The 21304-nt window shown below is 44.5% G+C and overlaps 1 protein-coding gene across 1 annotated transcript in view; it reads left to right on the forward strand.

Moving 5' to 3' along the window:
- Positions 1-460: 460 nt before the first annotated feature.
- The window catches only part of LOC140726737 (interleukin-1 receptor type 1-like), a 46810-nt gene continuing 25966 nt past the window's right edge, over positions 461-21304 (forward strand). The window contains exons 1-4 of the mRNA XM_073043511.1: positions 461-535; positions 10200-10267; positions 17778-18024; positions 18402-18582. Of these exons, the coding sequence (XP_072899612.1) occupies positions 10207-10267; positions 17778-18024; positions 18402-18582 (489 nt within the window). The 5' untranslated portion in view covers positions 461-535; positions 10200-10206. The remainder of the gene's footprint in view (positions 536-10199; positions 10268-17777; positions 18025-18401; positions 18583-21304) is intronic.

Below are 21304 nucleotides of genomic sequence, written 5' to 3' on the forward strand. Positions count from 1 at the left end.
AGCCTCTCTGGTGAAAAATAGATGTCCGTACTGTAGTTCTGGTAAACTCTTTAATCAATTTAGAATCGAGGCTTGTCTTTTCAGATAATAATTGCTTCCTTCTTATCTGAATAAATCAGGCTAAATAAGCATTTTATGTTATCTGATGATGTTGCACATAACCACCAATCTCTCTATGTGTTAATGTTTTAAACATATAAAAGAGTTGTTAATATGTTCAAATTTTGGTGTTTTGTTTTGACCTAAAAAGGGCTCTTCAAGCTCAGGAATTTGGAAATGTCTAAATATTAAGCTTAAGTTTTACTTCACACGGTGTACAAAGGTACTTATGTGTTGAATTTAGCTCCTTCTTTATTAATTGCTCTGACACATCCGCAGCTTTATCTAGAGCACATCTTATCTCTACAGACTGAGAAACAGTTTTCTGTTGGTGGTTCATAGCAATATCAGCATTAATACTCTTGATGCTAAATGAGTGAACTTCGTGACTATAATGTCCTTGGGAAATAATACCGAGGATTGGGCTCCATACCAGGTGAGCTGTGATCAACTTACATGTCTGTAGGATCAAGTAAAGTCAATTCTATTATGTTTAATCCACATTAGAATATAAATTAATTTCAGAACCTGGACTTACTGGTGTGTTGTGTGATTTGCACTTCTAAATAAAAATGTTAAAATGAGTTGGTACATTAACAGTTCATTGTGAAACAACTTGCATGTGAAATAATCTCAATCAGCTCTAATGTTTGGCTTATGTAAAGCGGCAAGTGTAAAATACTGACATGATGTTTGTAGATTAATATTCAAAAACTGTGCCTGTAATATTTGTGGTCTCATTTTAGCTGGAATTCCTTTAACTGGAAAATGCCAATTTATGATGTTAGGAGCAGCTAGGATTTTGGGAAGTGTTGGTGCACACGTGAATCCCACATTTCAGTGGCATAGTTTCACAATGGCAATAAAATGCATCTCTTTTTACTTACAAAGTTCAATGAGAGTGCAAGTTTGGTCCTGCTGAGGAATACTTCTGAAAAGTAGGTGTTGATGTGTTAAGGTTACTGGTATGCAATAAAAAGATTCTACAGATGGAATGAACAGCAAAAAAAGTGGTGCCATTACAGGAATGATGATAGTGTAATGAATGAGTTTAACAGTGACCATAATATGATGAAATTCAATTTCAGGTTTGACGAGCAGGTAGATAAGTCAGCGAGTATTAGTTTCCATGTTTGGGTGAGACCAAGTTAAATGGGATGAGACAGAAAATATTAATACCAGACTTACTGCATAAAACTGTAAATGAATATAGAGCAAACCCCCAAAATTATCTTAGCTTAACATAGGACTAGCAAATACGAAATTCAACAAAAGAGGCAAAGGGAAATGTGCTAGAATGTCTGCATCTTCTTTCAGTGCATTAATGACTGTAAAATGACTTTACTGTGCAAAACTTAAGAAAGATTTGTTGTACCTGCCAAATTCCCAATGGAACATGGTAGACTTTCTCTTTGTCGGACCTTGTGTCACACTAGCCTCAACTGTATAGGGGAATCTAGTGTCCACTTTAGAGCTAATAATCTCACCTTTGCTTTGGAAAGTAACGTGGTTATAAAAATCAGTAGGAAACAGCCGATTTTTAAAAATATTATCTCCCAGCACCTAGCACGTCTATAATGCTGATTATATTTATCTATACCAAATGCTGAGAACTATTGACAGTTCATGTTCATATGGTGAAAAGTAAACCGTGCATCGTGCAAGAACTGAACAAAGTACTACTGCAGAAGAGGCGGATGTAGGTGCAAAAAGGACACTGGATGCTTCTAATGTATCCTCTCTTCTGTCCTGAATTTTGCTTTGGAGTTAGACAGTCCCTATCCTGCAGTAGATAATCTACTGGGTGCAACTTTACTTTACTTGGTTGCACTCTTATCCCTATGCAAAATGGTTCTTCATTCAAGATGGCAAAATAAGAGCACAATCTTCATCCAGAAAGTTCTTTGTAAGAGAGTGCAATGTCGGGACAGTGTCGCATTGCCAGAGGAATTCTTTTGTCAGGTGTGAAGTTAAATCAGACCTTCGTTTGCTCTTCCTGCCAAGTATAAGATCCCCTGATGATATTTTCAAGAAGACGAGCAGATTAATTCTCAGAGTAATTCTCATTAAATCTTATGAACAGATTATTATTATCATAATATCAGAGAATTTCCTGTTTTATGTCAGTGTTTGTGAATTTATAGCTGTGTGAAATCTGTTTTTGAGAAAAGGAAAATACAACAGGTGATGAAGGGAAAGGAAAACTTAGGTAGATGGGGGAATAGATTAAGGGGTATGATTAGTTTATGATCAATTGTCTTATAGGTGCCTTATGTTATTGAGCAGTCAGAAAGAAACTCTACCCGGCAACAGGTGATGCACCAGGCATTGTTCTCTAAAAGTGCTGAGCATAACTAAATATGGGTATAGAATGACTGAAGGGGCATCTCAAGGAACAACTAAATATGGGACAGAACGTTCAAGAGATGGGGAAGTGTCAGGGGGAGGTGTCAATATGAGGAACTTAGGTTGTATCCATGCTAGTCTTGGCAGAAATATTTATAACTACCAATAATGATTTTACATCTAATTGTATATTAACATGTGATCAGAACTATTCTAAAACTGTATTAACTCACGTAATTATAATATTTCCTGTAATGATTGCTGTTATAAATTGCTAGGAATTGTGCTTCTGGGGGAGTGTAGTGTCCGGACTGTCTCTTTGGAAGATCAGTCTATACCTTCGCCCATAGCATGCCATGAATAAAAAGTGAGGTTTGACAAAATATCACTTGTTTTATGGTTTTATTGAATTCGTGGTACCTTGTGTCGATTTGCCTTTGACACAGGGACTGTTTCAAAGTAAGAATTTGTTCTAACTGTGCTCATTCTTGTAAAATTGGGTCTAATTTACGGATACTTTATATCTTTCTTGTGCATATTGTATATCTGATGCTATGTGTCTAAGGTGTTGCTGCAAGGAAGTTATTTGATTGTATCAGTGCATACACATACTGAGTTTGTGACAATTTTGACTTTGACTTTATGACCTTATTGCAACATGTTGGACAAGGGCAAAGAAATTAAGTAATTATTTTAAACAGAAGATAATTAGGTCTACAAAATGGTGCAATTTGCTTTTTATTTTGATGCCATATTTTGTTCAGGAAGATGTTAAAATTTATGATACTTTACATTCTTCATTGAGTGTGGGATTTTTATAAATGAGAATTAAACACCTTAGCCAGAGCCTACAGCAATTTGGGCATCGAGGGAGAGAGGAAGAGGAGAGCCATCCGCAGTACCACCGATGTGGCAGAGAGGGCCTCAAGGTGGCTGTGGCTCAAGAGAGGGGAGCCATGGAGTCATGTGTAGCTAGCCATCTGGACGCAAGCTGGGGTCCGATCAGCCCCGGCTGGGTCACCTGGAGGAGGGTGTATGATGTTGAAAGACCCGAAACACCCGATGATTCCAGGAACATCACTGATGATGTGTCCAGAACAAGATGTATGCACACAGCGGTCGACAAAATGGTGCAATTTGCTTTTTATTTTGATGCCATATTTTGTTCAGGGAGATGTTAAAATTTATGATACTTTACATTATTCATTGTGTGGGATTTTTACAAATGAGAATTAAACATAGAGTAATCAAATAATTGACATGGTTTTTGCAGGAAAATTGTAGCAAAACTCTCAGTATTTACTGTCATTAATCCAGTTTTTCCTCATAACTGAAACATTCCATATCCTGGTAAATCCTGCAGCTGTCTGTATGAAATTTGTATGTTCTCCCTGTGACATCACATCACAACCCTGCTCTTATATTCTATACCTCTAGAAATGAATGCCAGCATTGTATTCGCCTGCTTCACCACCAACTCAACCTGGAGTTAACCTTTATGGTACCCTGCACAAGGACTCCCAAGTCTCTTTGCATCTCTGCATTTTGAATTCTCTCCCCATCTAAATAATAGTCTGCCCATTTATTTCTTCCACCAAAATGTATGACTATACACTTTCTAACATTGTATTTAATTTGCACCTTCTTTGCCCATTCCGCTGAACTATCTAAGTCTCTCTGCAGGCTCTCTGTTTCCCCAACACTACCCGCTCCTCCACCTATCTTTGTATCATTGGCAAATTTAGCCACAAATCCATTAATACCGTAGTCCAATTCATTGACATACACCATAAAAAGCAGCGAACCCAACATCGACCCCTGCGGAACTCCACTGATAACTGGCAGCCAGCCAGAATAGGATCCCTTTATTCCCACTCTGTTTTCTGCCAACCAGACAATGCTCCACCCATGCTAGTAATTTCCCTGTAATTCCATGGGCTTTTATCTTGCTAAACAGCCTCATATGCGGCAGCTTGTCAAAGGCCTTCTGAAAATCCAAGTACACCACATCTACTGCATCTCCTTTGTCTACCCTGCTTGTAATTTCCTCAAAGAATTGCAGTAGGTTTGTCAGGCAGGATTTTCCTTTCAGGAAACCATGCTGGCTTTGGTCTATCTTGTCATGTGCCTCCAGGTATTCCATAATCTCATCCCTAACAATCGATTCCAACAACTTCCCCACCATTGATGTCAGGCTAACAGGTCTATAGTAGTTTCCTTTCTGCTGCCTCCCACCCTTCTTAAATAGCGGCGTAACATTTGCAATTTTCCATTCATCCGGTACAATGCCATAATCTATCAGTTCTTTAAAGATCATCGTTAATGCCTCCGCAATCTCTCCAGCTACTTCCTTCAGAACCCAAGGGTGCATTCCATCAGGTCCAGGAGATTTATCCATCCTCAGACCATTAAACTTCCTGAGCACCTTCTCAGTCGTAATTTTCACTGCACTAAAACTTCACTTCCCTGACACTGTCGAATATACTGCAGATGTCTTCCACTATGAAGAATGATGTAAAATATATATTCAGTTCCTCTGCCATCTCTGCATTTCTCATTACAATATCTCCAGCATCATTGGTCCTATAATCTACACTCGACTCTTTTACCCTTGATATACTTATCAAAGAACATACTAAAAGCATTGTTATCAGTCACCAGCAACCTCTCATAATTCATCTTTTCGTTTCCTTCTGTAAGTTTTTAAAAGCTCCCCAATCCCTTATCTTCCCACTAGCTCTGGCTTCCTTGTTTGCCCTCTTGCTTTTATTTTGGCTCTGACTTCACTTGTCAGCCACGGTAGTGTCCTCCTTCCCTTTGAAAATTTCTTCTTATTTGGAATACATTTGGAATGGATCAGCTTATTCAGCACTCTTAAAGCAAGCTGAAGTGAGAAAGCATGTGATCAGCCTCTTCTGACATAACTTTTCCTGTGTGATCAGCATTTGTGTGAAACAATTCCACTTCTGGCCATAATCTGTTGGTTCCATAACTAAAGTCAGGTCACTCATCTGAGTGTTACTGGTACCATGTACTTGTCGCATGGTCGGGTAGTTGGCCACTAAACCGGCTCCCCCACCAGGCTTGCCTGCTGAGGAGGGTGGCTAGACACCCTGCAGGACGAAAAACAAGACCTGTCAAAGGGCAAATGAACCCTCTCGTAGGGTCAACAGCCATCTAGCAAGCACGTGCCGTGAAGCGCGGAAAAGGCATCCCTCGCATTGGAGCTTGGTCTGGCCATTCACTGCAATAGAACTTCCCCCAGCCGTCTCCGACCCCACTGTGCCGCTGGATCTGGGAGGGGATGTCAAGAGGGTGGGTCTGGACCTGTGCAGCCCCCTACTCACCTAAAATCCATTCATGCACACGCTGTTCCTTTCTGAGGAGTGTGGTATCCTCACACACCCTGGTCCTGTAGCGACGGACAAGTGGCGAAGCGGTAGGCTTGACCAGCTGGGAGCCGTGGTCACAAGTCTGCATGCAGGCGGCAGGGGGAGAGTGGTCGCACACGGATTACAGAGCGGAGATCCGGTGAGGCAGCACCCTCTGCGTCTGAGCAGTCCTGTTAGGGAGGCACTGCTCACCCTACAAGTAGGGAAGGGCCTAGAAAAGGTGGCTCAAACAAAGCCTGCTCACACCAACCTGGCCAGTCTGCCGCGGCTGGCGGGTCGTGCAACTCTAGCGGTAAGAATCACAAGCAGAATCTGATTGTCACCTCATGGAACATATGAACTCTGCTGGACAGAGCTAACTCTGATCGCCCAGAGAGACGCTCTGCACTTGTTGCTCGTGCACTCAAGGACTACAACGTGGACATTGCGGCTCTCCAGGAATCCCGACTCACTGAAGAGGGCGCGCTTTGTGAAGAGAAAGGAGGGTATACATATTTCTGGTCCGCCAGGCACGAAGAAGAACGAAGAGAATCTGGTGTGTGCTTGGCTATCAAGCACTGCCTTGCAGCAAAGCTACCAACCCTGCCTGTTGCTGTAAATGGCCAAATCCAGACCTTGCGTACACCTCTGCAAGGAAAGCGCCACCTCACCATAGTCATCGTTTACGCCCCAACTCTGACTAATCCCAGCGAAGTCAAGGAGGCATTCTACAGTGAGCTGAAAACCACCATCAGTAGCGTGGCAACTTCCGATAAGCTGCTGTTGCTGGGAGACTTTAATGCTCGGGTTGGCAAGGAGTCCACTGTGTGGCCTGGTGTGATTGGACGCCAAGGGGTTGGCAGCAGTAACGGTAACAGTCTACTGCTCCTCTCGATGTGCACAGAATTCAAACTGTGCATTACTAACACACTGTTCAGATTGCCAGACAAGCTCAAATGCACATGGATGCATCCACGATCTAAAAGCTGGCATCTCATTGACTATGTCATCACCCGACAACGAGACATCTCTGACATTCGTATCACCAGAGTTAAGCATGGAGCTGAGTGCTCAACTGATCATCAAATGGTGTGGTCGGATCTCTGTCTATCGATCAAACCTGCACGCAGACTGAATGCTGCCAAGCCACCCAAAAAGCTGAACACCATCAAATTGAAACACCGTGAGTGTGCTGACACCCTGAAATCCTCAATGGAAACTGCTCTAAGCAGACTGGTTGAGAATCTACCAGACGATATTACTGAGCACTGGAATACCTTCAAAGAAACGGTCTACAGCACTGCCCAGGACACTTTGGGGAAAGCCAAACGCAAACATCAGGACTGGTTTGATGAGAGCAACCAATCTGTGCAAAACCTTCTAAGAGCTAAGGCAGCTGCACACCAGGCTCTTCTTCGACACCCAAAGTCAAGTTCCAATAAACGTGCCTTTTTGAGTGCAAAATCAGCTTTGCAGAGGCAGCTCAGAGCTGTGAAGGACCAGTGGTGGGCGAACAAGGCCAAGGAGTTACAAGCCTTCGCTGACTGTAATGACTCAAGAAGCTCCTATGAAGCAATCGAGGTTGTGTATGGTCCATCAAAACAAGGCATCTCACAACTCCTGAGCAAGGTCAGTACATCCATCTTCACTGAGACGTCAGCGCACGTGAAGAGACGGCAAGAACACTTCCACGAGCTGCTGAACAGACCAGGAACCATCATCGATGAAGCACAGGGCAGAGTACACCCTCGACCCATACTGCTCGAGCTAGATGCTCCCCCTACTCTTCACGAGGTCATCAAAGCCATCAAACAGCTAAAACCCAACAAAGCACCAGGGTCTGACGTTATTGCAGCTGAGATCTACCAGTATGGTGGTAACACACTGACATCATGCCTGCACCAGCTGTTCACAAAGTTCTGGGGAGCTGCAGAACTACCACAAGATTTCAAAGACGCATCAGTTGTTACCATCTACAAGAACAAGGGAGACAAGAGAGACTGCAACAATCACCGTGGTATCTCTCTTCTGTCAGTTGTGGGAAAATGCCTCGCGAAGATCATCCTTAGACGTTCGGGGTCCAACATCAGTGACAACATCCTTCCAGAAAGCCAGTGTGGTTTTCGAAGAGGCCATAGTACAGTGGACATGATCTTCTCACTGAGGCAGCTCCAAGAGAAATGTGTTGAACAGCAGAGAAGTCTCTATGTCACGTTTGTTGATCTAACCAAAGTTTTGACACTATTGGTAGAGATGGCCTGTGGAAGCTCCTACCAAAATTCGGTTGCCCCCCACGCCTAACCAACATCGTCCGTCAGTTCCACGAAGGCATGGAAGGCCGCATCAACATGTGTGGTGAGTTGTCAGACCCATTTCCCATCAGCAATGGCGTAAAACAGGGTTGTGTTTTGGCTCCTACTCTGTTTGGACTATTCTTCGCTGCTGTTCTTCAGGATGCCACATCAGACCTGAAGTCAGGGGTCTTCCTACAAACAAGGGTTGATGGCGGCTCCTCAACCTCACAAGACTGAGAGCAGAAACAAAAGTCAGGGACATTGTGGCGTATGAGCTACAGTTTGCTGATGACTGTGCACTGGATGCCCACTCTCTCGAAGACTTACAGGAGATCACCAGTCGCTTTGCCTGTATGGCCAAAAGCTTCGGACTGACAATCAGCCTGAAAAAAATGGAAGTTTTGTACCAACCGGCTCCTGGCTCAAGCTACGAAGAACCAACTGTCCTCATTGATGACACTCGTCTCAATGCTGTCAACAAGTTTTGCTACCTGGGCAGCGTAATAACATCCTCAGCTTCTCTGGATGTAGAGATTGAGTCAAGAAGCAGAAAAGCCTGCTTTGCCTTTGGTCAGCTGAAAGATTGAGTTTGGTCACAGAACATCAGGTTGGCCACCAAGTACAAGGTATACAGGGCCGTTGTCATATCAGCCTTGCTCTACAGATGTGAGACGTGGTGCCCATTTCAGAGTCACTTACGCCAGCCTGACCACCTGCAGCAGTGTCACCTACGTTCTCTGATGAAGATCACCTGGCAAGACAAGGTCTCCAATACTGAGGTCTTCTCTCGAGCCGGAATGCCAGCAGTTTCAACCTTGGTGATGTCAGCCCACCTGCGCTGGGCAGGACATGATGTCAGAATGCCTGACAGAAGACTGCCCAAGGACAGCTTGTGCGGCCAACTGTCCAGTGGTACCCGAAAACGAGGAGGCCAGCGACTACGGTACAAGGATGTTCTGCACTGAAGCCTCAAGAAAGCTGACATTGCCCCATCAACATGGGAGGATCTGGCTCAAGATCGCTCACAGTGGAGGGACACCATCAGAAGAGGTGTGGACGCTGCTGAGAACAAGCTCATGGAGGCAACAGAGGAAAGGCACAGGAAGCGCCACAACAGAGCTTCTGCCCCTGCTGCCGCCCAGGCCTCACCTGGCAAGTACGTGGCAAGCAGTGCCACTCCAGGATGCACATATCAAACCCCACTAACTGACTGAAAGGAGCCATCATCATCCTATAGGATGGATAGCCAGAGAGAGAGAACTAAAGTAAGCTTTAATCAAATCATGGCTCTGATGAGTGGTCTTCTAGGTCTCCAGTTCTGTTGGTTTAGCTATCCTGTGCCTTTTTAATCTTGTGATAAGCAAAGTAAGATGGCTAAGTTTGTCTGCGCATGTTCCACTCCTCATTTCTGCTGCAGGTCTGGCCACAGTTATCATGAGGATGGAGGACCAGTTGGTCAAGGTGGTAGGAGTGATATATGGAGTTTGCAATTGGTAGTCAGGTCAGGATTTGGTTGTGGCAGCTTGTCTGTGAGCTGTGCTAGATCAGCTGAAGCCACATTGTTTTCTGCCAACCGGACAGTTCAGTCAAAGCTGGAGTAGAAAGGGATAATGGAAAAGTTGCAAATTCTAGAAACCAAATGTCCCCTTTAAGGGTTGCAATTATTAAGCAATAAAATTTACTGAACAGAAAATTATGGATTTAGCAACTTCAGATCATATCTGCAGAGTGATAATAACAGTTCAGATCAGAAGCTTGCTGAGAATTGTCTGTAATTAGAATAATCCTTAGAATAGAACAGATGAAAAGTTCAGTTTAAGTATTGTGAGAAATAGTTAATTATTGATACATATTCTATAATCAAGATATGCAAAGGTATTTTATGTTTTACATTGTCCTGTGCTTCAGGTAAAAAAAAATAGCTTGTATCCATTTTAATTTGAAAATTTCATTTACCATGCTAGCAGAAGGATTGCATTAATAAAATGTGCAGTAGTTTTATTAAAGTACTGCCATACTTTGTTACTTTTTATGTATAATATGTGATTTAGAAAGACATAGAGATTTAAAGATTTTCTCCTTTTTACAGAAGTGGAATGGCAACTTTACTGTCAATAATTATTGCTGCACTGATCCATCAAATTGAAACTGAACCAGGTAAGTTGTTCAATAGAACAGTTTAACTTGAATTACTGACGAATAAAATTATATTGCCCCTCTGGAACATCCCAAAGGGTATGTTGTAGCGAAGTGCTACACACAGCGCTGAAATAACGACACGCAGTCGGTAAGTCGTTTGGAGACTAGTTTATTCAAACTTCGCGGCGCTGGCATTTAATCCCTAGCGCCCGCCATCTCCGGGCGGAAATGACGTCAGAGGTGCATTACCAAAGTCTCCCCCCGCGCGCTGGCTATTTGTGAGCTGGTTCACCTGCGCAGAAAATGGGTTGCCACATAACCCCACCCCCAGAACCGGCAATACACCCCCCAATGTCCACAGTCTGGATCAGCCTCTGTTTGGGAGGTCTGCCTCTGTGCCGCGGTGCCTGAACCTCGACCGGCTGCGCCGTCCACATGGGCTGCTTTGAGTCGGTCCACCGTGAAAACCTCCTCTTTCCCCCCAATGTCCAGAACGTACGTGGACCCGTTGTTGTTGATCACCCTGAATGGCCCCTCATACGGCCACTGTAGCGGCGCCCGGTGTCCACCCCTTTGTACAAACACAAACTTACAGTTTTGCAGGTCTTTGGGTACATGGGCCGGGGTCCGTCCATGATGTGAAGTTGGTACGAGGGCCAGGTTGCCGAGCCTTTCACGTAGTCTGTCCAGGACTGCTGCGGGTTCTTCCTCTTGCCCCCTTGGGGCTGGTATGAACTCTCCCGGGAACGACCAGGGGCGCGCCGTAAACCAACTCGGCCAACGAAGCGTGCAGATCGTCTTTGGGCGCCATGTGGACGCCGAGTAGGACCCAGGGAAGCTCGTCCGCCCAGTTAGCTCCTCGCAGGCGGGCCATGAGAGCCGACTTCAAGTGGTGGTGGAAGTGTTCCACTAGTCCGTTCGACTGTGGGTGGTAGGCAGTTGTGTGGTGCAGCTGTGTTCCCAACAGGCTGGCCACAGCCGACCACAGGCTGGAGGTGAACTGGGCGCCTCTGTCGGAGGTAATGTGGGCCGGTACCCCGAAGCGTGCTACCCAGGTTGCAATCAGTGCTCAGGCGCAGGAATCGGCAGATGTGTCGGTGAGCAGGACCGCCTCTGGCCACCTCGTGAACCGGTCTACCATAGTTAGGAGGTACCGCGCTCCTCGGGACACTGGTAGGGGGCCCACGATATCCACGTGAATGTGGTCGAACCTCCGGTGGGTGGGTTCAAACTGCTGTGGCGGGGCGTAAGTGTGCCGCTGCACCTTGGCTGTTTGGCACTGCGCGCACGTTCTGGCCCATTCACTAACCTGCTTGCGAAGTCCGTGCCACGCAAACTTGCTGGAGACCAGCCGGACAGTTGTCCTGATAGATAGGTGCACCAAACTGTGTATGGAGTCGAAAACCCGCCGCCTCCAGGCTGCCGGGACGATGGGGCGAGGTTGGCCGGTAGCCACGTCGCACAGGAGGGTCCTCTCACCTGGGCCTACGAGAAAGTCCTGCAGCTGCAAACCCGAGACTGCGGTCCTGTAGCTGGGCATCTCGTTGTCTGCCTGCTGCGCCTCCGCCAGTGCTGCATAGTCCACCCCCAGGGACAGGGCCTGGACAGCTGGTCTGGAGAGTGCGTCTGCCACGACGTTGTCCTTTCCCGAGACATGCTGGATGTCCGTCGTGTACTCCGAGATGTAGGACAGATGTCGCTGCTGGCGAGCCGACCAGGGATTGGACACCTTCGTGAAGGCGAAGGTCAACGGTTTGTGGTCCGTGAACGCGGTGAAGGGCCTGCCTTCTAAGAAGTACCTGAAATGCCGGATTGCCAGGTATAGCGCCAGCAGCTCCCGGTCAAAAGCACTGTATTTGAGCTCGGGTGGTCGCAGGTGTTTGCTGAAAAACGCCAGGGGTTGCCAGCGGCCCGCGATGAGCTGCTCCAGTACCCCACCGACTGCCGTGTTAGATGCGTCCACTGTGAGGGCAGTAGGGACGTCCATTCTGGGGTGCACTAGCATCGCGGCGTTCGCCAAGGCATCCTTCGTTTGAATGAAAGCGGCGGCGGACTCCTCGTCCCAGGTAATGTCCTTGCCCGGACCGGACAGCAAGGGGAACGGGGGCGCATGATCCGGGCAGCTGAAGGGAGGAAGCGGTGGTAGAAGTTTACCATACCCACGAATTCCTGAAGGCCTTTGATTGTGTTGGGTTGGGGGAAATGGCGGACTGCGTCTACCTTAGCGGGCAGAGGGGTTGCCCCGTCTTTAGTAATCCTGTGGCCCAGGAAGTCGATGGTGTCGAGCCCGAACTGGCATTTGGCCAGGTTGATTGTCAGGCCGTATTCACTCAGTCGGGCGTAGAGTTGACGGAGGTGGGACAGATGCTCCTGATCACTGTTGCTGGCTATGAGGATGTCATCCAAATAGATGAAAGCGAAGTCCAGGTCGCGTCCCACCGCGTCCATTAACCGCTGAAACGTCTGTGCGGCATTCTTTAGGCCGAACGGCATGCGGAGGAACTCAAAAAGGCCGAACGGGGTGATGAGTGCCGTTTTGGGGACGTCGTCCGGATGCATCGGGATTTGATGGTATCCCCAGACGAGGTCCACCTTGGAGAAGATCCGTGCGCTGTGCAGGTTTGCTGCAAAGTCCTGAATGTGCGGCACAGGGTAGCGGTCCGGTGTTGTAGCCTCGTTCAGCCTGCGGTAGTCGCCGCTTGATCTCCAGCCCCCTGTTGCTTTGGGCACCATGTGCAGGGGGGAGGCCCATGGGCTGTTGGACCGCCGTATGATCCCCAATTCCTCCATCCGCTTGAATTTCTCCTTCACCAGGCTTTTCCGGGGGGAGCCTTTGTGCGCAGGCGTGGAGGGGTGGTGCCTGGGTCGGAATGTGGTGCTGTACCCCGTGTCTGGGCATGGCCGCCGTGAACTGCGGTGTCAGAATCGATGGGAAGCCCACCAGGATTCTGGTGAATTTGTTGTCCGACAGCGTGATGGAGTCCAGGTGTGGGGCCGGCAACTGGGCTTCACCCAGGGAGAACGTCTGGAAAGTCTTGGCATGTACCAGTCTTTTCCCTTGCAAGTCGACCAGCAGGCTGTGAGCTCGCAAGAAGTCCGCCCCCAGGAGTGGTTGGGCCACGGCGGCCAGTGTGAAGTCCCACGTGAACTGGCTGGCGTCGATCTGCAGCTGCACTGTGCGGGTGCCGTAGGTCCGTATCGTGCTGCCGTTTGCAGCCCTCAGGGTGGGTCCTGGCTTCCTGTTGCGGGTGTCGTACCCCGTCGGGGGCAAGACGCTGATCTCCGCTCCAGTGTCGACCAAGAAGCGGCGTCCCGACTGTTTGTCCCAGACGTACAAGAGGCAGTCCTGGTGACCAGCCGCCATAGTCATTAGCGGCAGCTGGCCCTGGCCCTGGCAGGGCGGGTGACAACGGCGGGCTTTTGTGCCCCATCGCTGGTGGTAGAAACACCACTGTTCACTGGCCTCCTCACTCTTGCCTCTGTGTTGTGTGTGCCCCCCTGCCGGGCCTGGTCTGGTCTGCTGTTGGGCGCATGGCCTGGTAATCTGACCAACGGACGCCACGCTCTCCCTCTTGGCTTTCCACAGCACGTCTGCCCGGGCCGCCACCTTCCAGGGGTTGCTGAAATCTGCGTCGGCCAGCAGCAGATGTATGTCCTCGGGCAGTTGTTCTAGGAACGCTTGCTCGAAAATGAGACAGGGCTTGTGTCCGTCAGCCAGGGACAGCATCTCGTTCATCAATGCTGATGGCAGTCTGTCTCCCAAACCGTCCAGGTGAAGCAGGCGGGCACCCCGCTCATGCCGTGAGAGGCCAAAGGTCCCAATGAGCAGCGCCTTGAATGCTTCATATTTGCCTTCTTCCGGGGGCGACTGTATGAAATCCGCAACCTGGGCGGCCGTCTCCTGGTCAAGGGCGCTCACCATGTGGTAGTAACGCATGGAATCAGAGGATATCTGCTGAATCTGGAACTGGGCTTCTGCTTGGCTAACCCATACGCGTGGTCGCAGCGTCCAGAAAGTTGGCAGTTGTAGCGAAACTGCGTGAACAGATGAAGAGTCAGTCATCTTTGGTCCAAATCCCGTTTGGACCGTTGGGGTCACCAATGTAGTGATGTGCTACACACAGCGCTGAAATAACGACACGCAATCGGTAAGTCGTTTCGAGACTAGTTTATTCAAACTTCGCAGAGCTGGGATTTCAATCCCTAGCGCCCGCCCTCTCCGGGTGGAAATGACGTCAGAGGTGCATTACCAAAGTCTCTCCCTGCGCGCTGGCTATTCGTGAGCCGGTTCGCCTGCGCAGAAAGTGGGTCGCCACAATATCCTCATTCCCCTTCTATTCTATACCTTCATGATCACAGAGTAGTACCACACAGAAACAAGCTCTATGTCCCAACCAGTTCACGCTGGCCAAGATGTCCATGTAAGCCAGTCCTATTTATCCACATTTGGCCCATATACCTCTAAATCTTTTGCTATCAATGGAATGATTCAAATATCTTTTAAGTGTTGTTGTACCTGGCTCATTCTCTGGCAGGTCCTCTGACAGTATTCATACAATCATTAACACAAATATAACTCATTCTGCAAACTAGCTAATGATTCTCAGCTCTATTTCATCACTAGATCTATGGATTCCTTAGTTCTTGTTGAAGATCTAAAAGCAGATGAGAGGAAATTTCCTCCAACCTAACACAGGGATGTTTGAAGCCAGTGCCTGTCATAAACTCAGTTTCCTGCTCACTCTCTCAGGTTGGGCTGATGTGGCAGTTAACTTGAGAACTTCTAACTACAGCAGCTTTTATATTCTGTGTTTTTTTTTCACCCATTTCTTTCCATTTTGTTGTGCAGGGGAGGGTGTTTAGGGTTGATGTTCTTGATCCATTTTTTACCGGGGAGGGGATTTGGAGGTTGATGATCGAGAGGCCATTCTTTTTTATGAGGGGTGTAGGGTCTGATTTTTCTCTCTGAATAACTTTCATTTTCTTTCTTTGTTTCGTGGCTAGCTGGAGAAGACAAATTTCAGAGTTGTATATGGATACATTCTTTGATAATGAACAAATCTTTGAACCTTTAATGAACAAGGCAGTGTACCTGGCATTGATCAAACCTCAGCTGTAGCTGAAGACCACAGCCACACTATTTTATATCTCCAGGCTTGACAGTCCAAGAGCAAGAGAAAATCAAAACACTGCAGATGCTAGAAATCTGAAATAAAAGCAGAGAACACTGGAAACACTCGGCAGGTCTGACAGCATCAGTGGAAGGAAAAACAGTTCCAATATTCTACAGGCCAGGCTCTCATCTTTCTGTCTACATAAACCTTCCAAAATTTCATTGCATATATTTAACCCAGTCCATATTCCATTTCAGTTCTGTTTTTATCTGATCTACAGAGGGTTTCAATCTGATTGTACCTGCATGCCTTCATATCCCGTAGTATCTCTGTAGCCTCCTCCAGCCTTACAAGCCTGTGGTACCTCTGCACTTGGTTCCTTCTGGTAACTGCACATTTATTAATGTAAATGGCTGTACTTTCAGGTTCGACACTTCATAAACTGAAATTTCTCTCTATTTCCCTACTTCTACATCACATTTATTATATTCCTCACAACACACCATTTTGACAATGGGTTTGGTCATTTGTCATGGCTTCTTCTGTGACTTGGCATCAAAAGTGATTCTAATGATACTGATGAGATACTTTTCATATTGAAAACCCCCACTCAACTATAGGTTGTATAGTTGGTAACAATTTTTACCAAGGAACATTTTTACATTTTGAAAGTTGTATCAGGAATGCAGTCTGAAGAGTAACCAAATACGGGACCTTGCAGTACAATTTATTGCTGTGCTATACAATTAAAACACACTTTCAGCAAATGGAAAGGTGTTAACCATTTTATGCACCAACACAAATCTCCTCCCTCCCCCAAGTTCCTGAGATGAGCCTGCAGGAATGTTTCCTCTAATTTATAATGACTTGTGTTCACAAAAATCTTGTGTAATTTTTTTGTCCTGTGACAACAACATGTGCACACTGAATTTTTAAGTGGAAGTAAACCTGAAGCCACTCTACAGATAATAAGCCATTCTGTTTTAAATGAACTAGCAGCTCTTTTGCACTTCACACCCTTTGCTTCTTTGGAATTCGACACAGTGAATCAATAATTTCTTCAATTAAAAACAGTATAAGTAAGCCAGTTCTAAAATCATTGCAAACTCCACGTTGTCAACACTGTCTGCAACAGAAGCCGGAAAAGGTGAATGTGTGTGATCATGAAATATACTCAGCATGCCAATGAGCTAGAGGGTGACAATCTTTTGTGCGCAGTTTCAATTTCTTTGTGCACCAGTGCACCTGTATACACTTTAGAGGGTGCATTGCTCCATAGCTACACTCCTGGTCCACCAAGCCCTAACTGATGTGACACCTCTTTACCAGGGCCTGTTCTCCTTTCCTGTCCTCATGACTTCATATTTCAGGTGTTCTGTTGTTGTTATATTAAAGCATTAGATCCGTGACCACTCACCAATCTAGTTATGTTGAATATTTGAGGATCTGTTATGTTAACTATACTTCCCCTTCCACGAATTTTGCTGAGTTCTCAAAGTTCTGAAGCAATGGCTTCTCTCTCAGTATAGAAGCTGTCTTATCTATTTTGGATATTTAACACATTAAATATTACAGCCATAGGAAATAGGAGCAGAATTAGGCCATTCAGCCGATCAAGTCTGTTCTAATAAAAAGATTCTAAAAATGAAAAATGAAGTCTGCTCTGCCATTCATTCATGGCTGTTGTTGTTTATATTCTGGGTTTCCACTATCTGCTTCTATAAATTGAAAGTTATTGTAGCTGTCAGCCCTGTATGGGGCCTTCAGTGGAGATGACCGACACCAATTAATCCCAGGTCACACTTGAGAACTTCTGCACTTGTAGACTGTAGGCCAGAAACATCTGTACAGCCTGCAGACAAGAAAACTTCTTAGGCATGTTGATCATCCACAGAAGTTGCACAAATATAAGTTTTGTCTTCCCCTTCCTCAGCACCATTCCACATTCTGTTCCAGTTATACATATGATTATTGAGCATGAAAGTTGTGAGGGTAAAGAGCAACTTGAAAGCTACCTGCCTAGTACAGAAATTCTGCAATTCATCAACATTTATTTGCATATAATATTTTCTACTTGACATTTATTATTAGTTCATCATTGTAACAAGATTGACCTGGGTAAGGAAGCTACCAATTCCCCCAGAGGTTCTGGGCTGCATCGTCTGTAAATATCTGAAAAAAATATTCTAATTATTGAGTAGAAATAGTCTTCCTGAACAGAGTATTATTAGGGAGTGGGAGAATTATACCTTCTAGGTTAATTTCTCTGACATAGGTACTTTTCTGAAACCAGGCTGACTCTATCTTCTCAATATATATTTTCTGATTAAAGTCATAATTAACTAATTTTGAATGAAACAGAATATTACACCCATTTTCCCAAATTAAAAATGGTTTTCTTTCTACATTTTCAGATAACTGCACTAATTTGAACAATAAAATACAAAAAACCATTCTTCAACAGGAGGCATCTACATTAAAATGTTTTGATGATGAATTACTAAAAGTAAAAAATAATGATCCCCTTGTATTTCAATGCTACAAGAATGGTTTTGAGATTATAACCACTGATCAAGGACAGCGTGTTCATTTAAAAGGCATTTCTCTTTGGTTTTTGCCTGCATTGGTAACAGATTCTGGGAATTACGCCTGTTACTTGAGGTAAGTTCTTTTTTTCTGCATATGAGTAAGACACAAACTGAATTGTTAAGTTACGGAACTAAAGACAATTGCCTTAATCTGCATTAGTAATGATCAATGTTGTACAAGTAAGTACCTAAAAATGGTTGAATGAATACAGAATGCTGAATGAGTTCATTGTACTCTTGATGTGTGCTTTGTTAATGCTGGGAAAGCTTTGGAAAGTCTGGAGATGAGACATGTGTCATAGAACTATAGTATCATTTCTTATGGCCACTCAGGTTCTTAATGAAATGGGTGGTGTTTGGATTATTTTAATGCCATTGATATTTGAGGGGAGCAGTGTAGATTTTTATCAAGATTTTATTAATTTGTTATGATCAATATTGATATTACAGGAATAAAACTTTTTGTATAAAGGAGATTATTCAAATACGAGTACTTGAACTGCCTCCAAACCAGTGCTTTCATCATGATTGCCTCCAACCAACTTTGGAAGAACCACCTGCTTCTGTATATGTTTACTGTACTGGTTTAGCTGAATTTTCACAGAAACCTTTTGATCTACAGTGGTACAAGGTTAGTACAAAATGCAAAGCTAAAATGGAAAAAAATGAATGCTTCTAAAACATTCAATATCACAGATTCATTGTTGAAACCACAAACTGATTTCACGGAACTATGTGGTGTACTTGGCAAGATTGTGCAGCTGACACAGACCATTGCAAGTACAAGTGTAGCCAGAATGGGACAATAATTTGACAGTTGATTTTTCTCTTTCAAAATGTGTGTGACTTGTGGTTATATACTATAAGCATTGGCAAGGAGTGTTGAAGTGTGGCAGACTGTATTCATGGCTGTAACCACTAAGTAAGTTAGAATGGTGAATGAGATCACATGAGTAGGTTTGTTTATTCATAATTTACAAATTATGCCTGTTGACGAAACAACAAATGAATCCAATTTATAAACTGACTTGTCTCCATGTGTTTAATTATTTTGGCATTTTAACATTTTCTAAAACAATCTGATTATGCTTATAATGAAAGAAAAAATAGTATACTGTTATGGTCTTTGAAGTTACCCAAGCATGCTTTCTTTACTTTGTTCCAGAGAGTTCTTGGTTTTCAATATATATGGAGAATCAAGTAGAAAAGATTCTCAAGATTATTTGTCGTCCTTAGTTTTATGTAATTATATTGTATGAAATAAAATTCAGTTTCTTCTTGGTCATGAATCTCATATATTCCCATAAATAAGATGATAGAGTGCTAAATTTTCCTTGTGATACCTTTACCCTTAATCTAAAATGTTTTATAAAAGCATTGTCACTGTAAATGAGTTAATAACTCATCTCCTTCTACCTTAGGCCACAAACTTATCAATCACCCCTGATGAGTTATTAACTTCAAACTTCCTGCATAATCACTCAATGAGTTGACCTGCATGAGCATGTAACGAGAGCTGTATAACTCATCTCCTTCTACCTTAGGCCACTAACTTATCAATCACCCCTGATGAGTTATTAACTTCAAACTTTCTGCATAATCACTCAATGAGTTGACCTGCATGTGCATGTAACGAGAGCTGTATAACTCATCTCCTTCTACCCTTACAAACTTATCAATCACCCATCTGTGGACTCTTTATGGAGGTCCGAGATCCGTATGCTCCACGACTGCTGGACTAAGTGTATAAATGTAGGAGGGGACTATGTTGAAAAATAAATGTGTTAGGTTTTCTAAAATTGACTCCTTCCACCTTAGGCCACAAACTTATCAATCAGCCCTCGTAAGAATATGAGGAAAAACCCAAGAAGCCAGGCAGTATCTGCGGAGTGAAAAACATAGGCAAGGGATAGAATGTTAATGGAAAGGCTTTGCAGGCAGTGGAAGGGTTAAAACACAAAAATAATCGGTGGTTTGGAAACATGATACTTTATTAAGAATATTTCAATGAAATATTTGGGGATTTTCCCAGAGTTTCCCCAGCTCTCTCCAACTGAAATTAGTAGTGACTGGACGATGAATAGCAGAGAATGTGAATTCACCATAAATATTTCAGCTTCGTACAGTCCTTCAAAGTGATGCTGAGGAAAAAGATTGATCACAGGAACTGTGTTGTTTATATCCTTAATAAACTTTGAAGGAAGTTTTGGAAGGAATAGAGTTGTTAGGCCAGAATACACTTGCAGTGCTAGTGGCTGCTAAAGGCAGCATATTTTTGGTCTCTGTGTCTGCACTCTGCAGAGTGGAGGTTGATGACATGCTGGAGGCACTTTATTGACCTCTGGCTCTTCCCATGGCCACACCACTGAATTCAGAGGTGGTCAGTAAATTCCTTAATGGTGGAGCGGGATACTCTTTGTATCTCAACCCTCAGCTTTACGCCAGCCACAACGTGTATATCCATTGTGGACCTGTTCACTTGAATGGCATTCTAGATATTCACTTGTAAGTTAAGTTAAGTTTAGGTAGTTCTTCTTCTTCTGGAGTTGATATATATTTATGTTGTTTAATTACTGTTTCTTTGATGTTAAACTTATTACTTTTTAAAATTAATACCGGTAATTATTATTTTTAACATCTGATCAGCAGGGATATTTGGAAGCAGTTTGAGCACAGGGAAAAATGGCAGCTTGAGCTCAGTGTGATTGGAAGGTCAATCATGTTGCTTATGTGGTTAGCCATGATGCTAAAAGGGTGCTGATCTTTCAACAATACAGCAGCACCCACACGCACAGTCAGAGCAATCAGTTTTGCTGTAATGTAGATTTATACAGACATGCTCAGAAGAATGTTACCTCAGCAATTCTAGACTATCACTCCAGTGGTACAAGGTCTGGTGCTTGCTGATTTAGGTAGATATGCTCTGCTTCATGCCTGTTAAAATTAAAATAGGCCTTCTTATCTACGATTCCAAGCCATTTAAATATCCATAGGTGACATATGCTGCGTTTTTCAGTTGGCTGAACACTTAAGTATCAATTGGATAACAGGCTGCAAGAGCTGCTGTACAAAACACTTTCAGCAAACCTGGGAGCAGGCTGAACGACAAGGCTCCTACATTTAATGGTGCTGATGATTTCCTGCAGATGGGTGAAATAAAAAATGCTGGAAATCTAAAATAGAAACTGAAAGTGCTAGAAATTCTCTGCAGGCCACATCGGTAGGAAGAAAAACAAAGCTGACATTTCAGAACTTTGTCAGAACTGCCATGCCTGCATTATCTTGAGCCATTCTCCTTCAGCAGTTTATTCCCTTCTGTAAGCAGGTGAAGTGGTTGGCTACTCAGAGACAAA

Source organism: Hemitrygon akajei, chromosome 4 (assembly GCF_048418815.1).
Source record: "Hemitrygon akajei chromosome 4, sHemAka1.3, whole genome shotgun sequence".
Lineage (NCBI taxonomy): Eukaryota > Metazoa > Chordata > Chondrichthyes > Myliobatiformes > Dasyatidae > Hemitrygon > Hemitrygon akajei.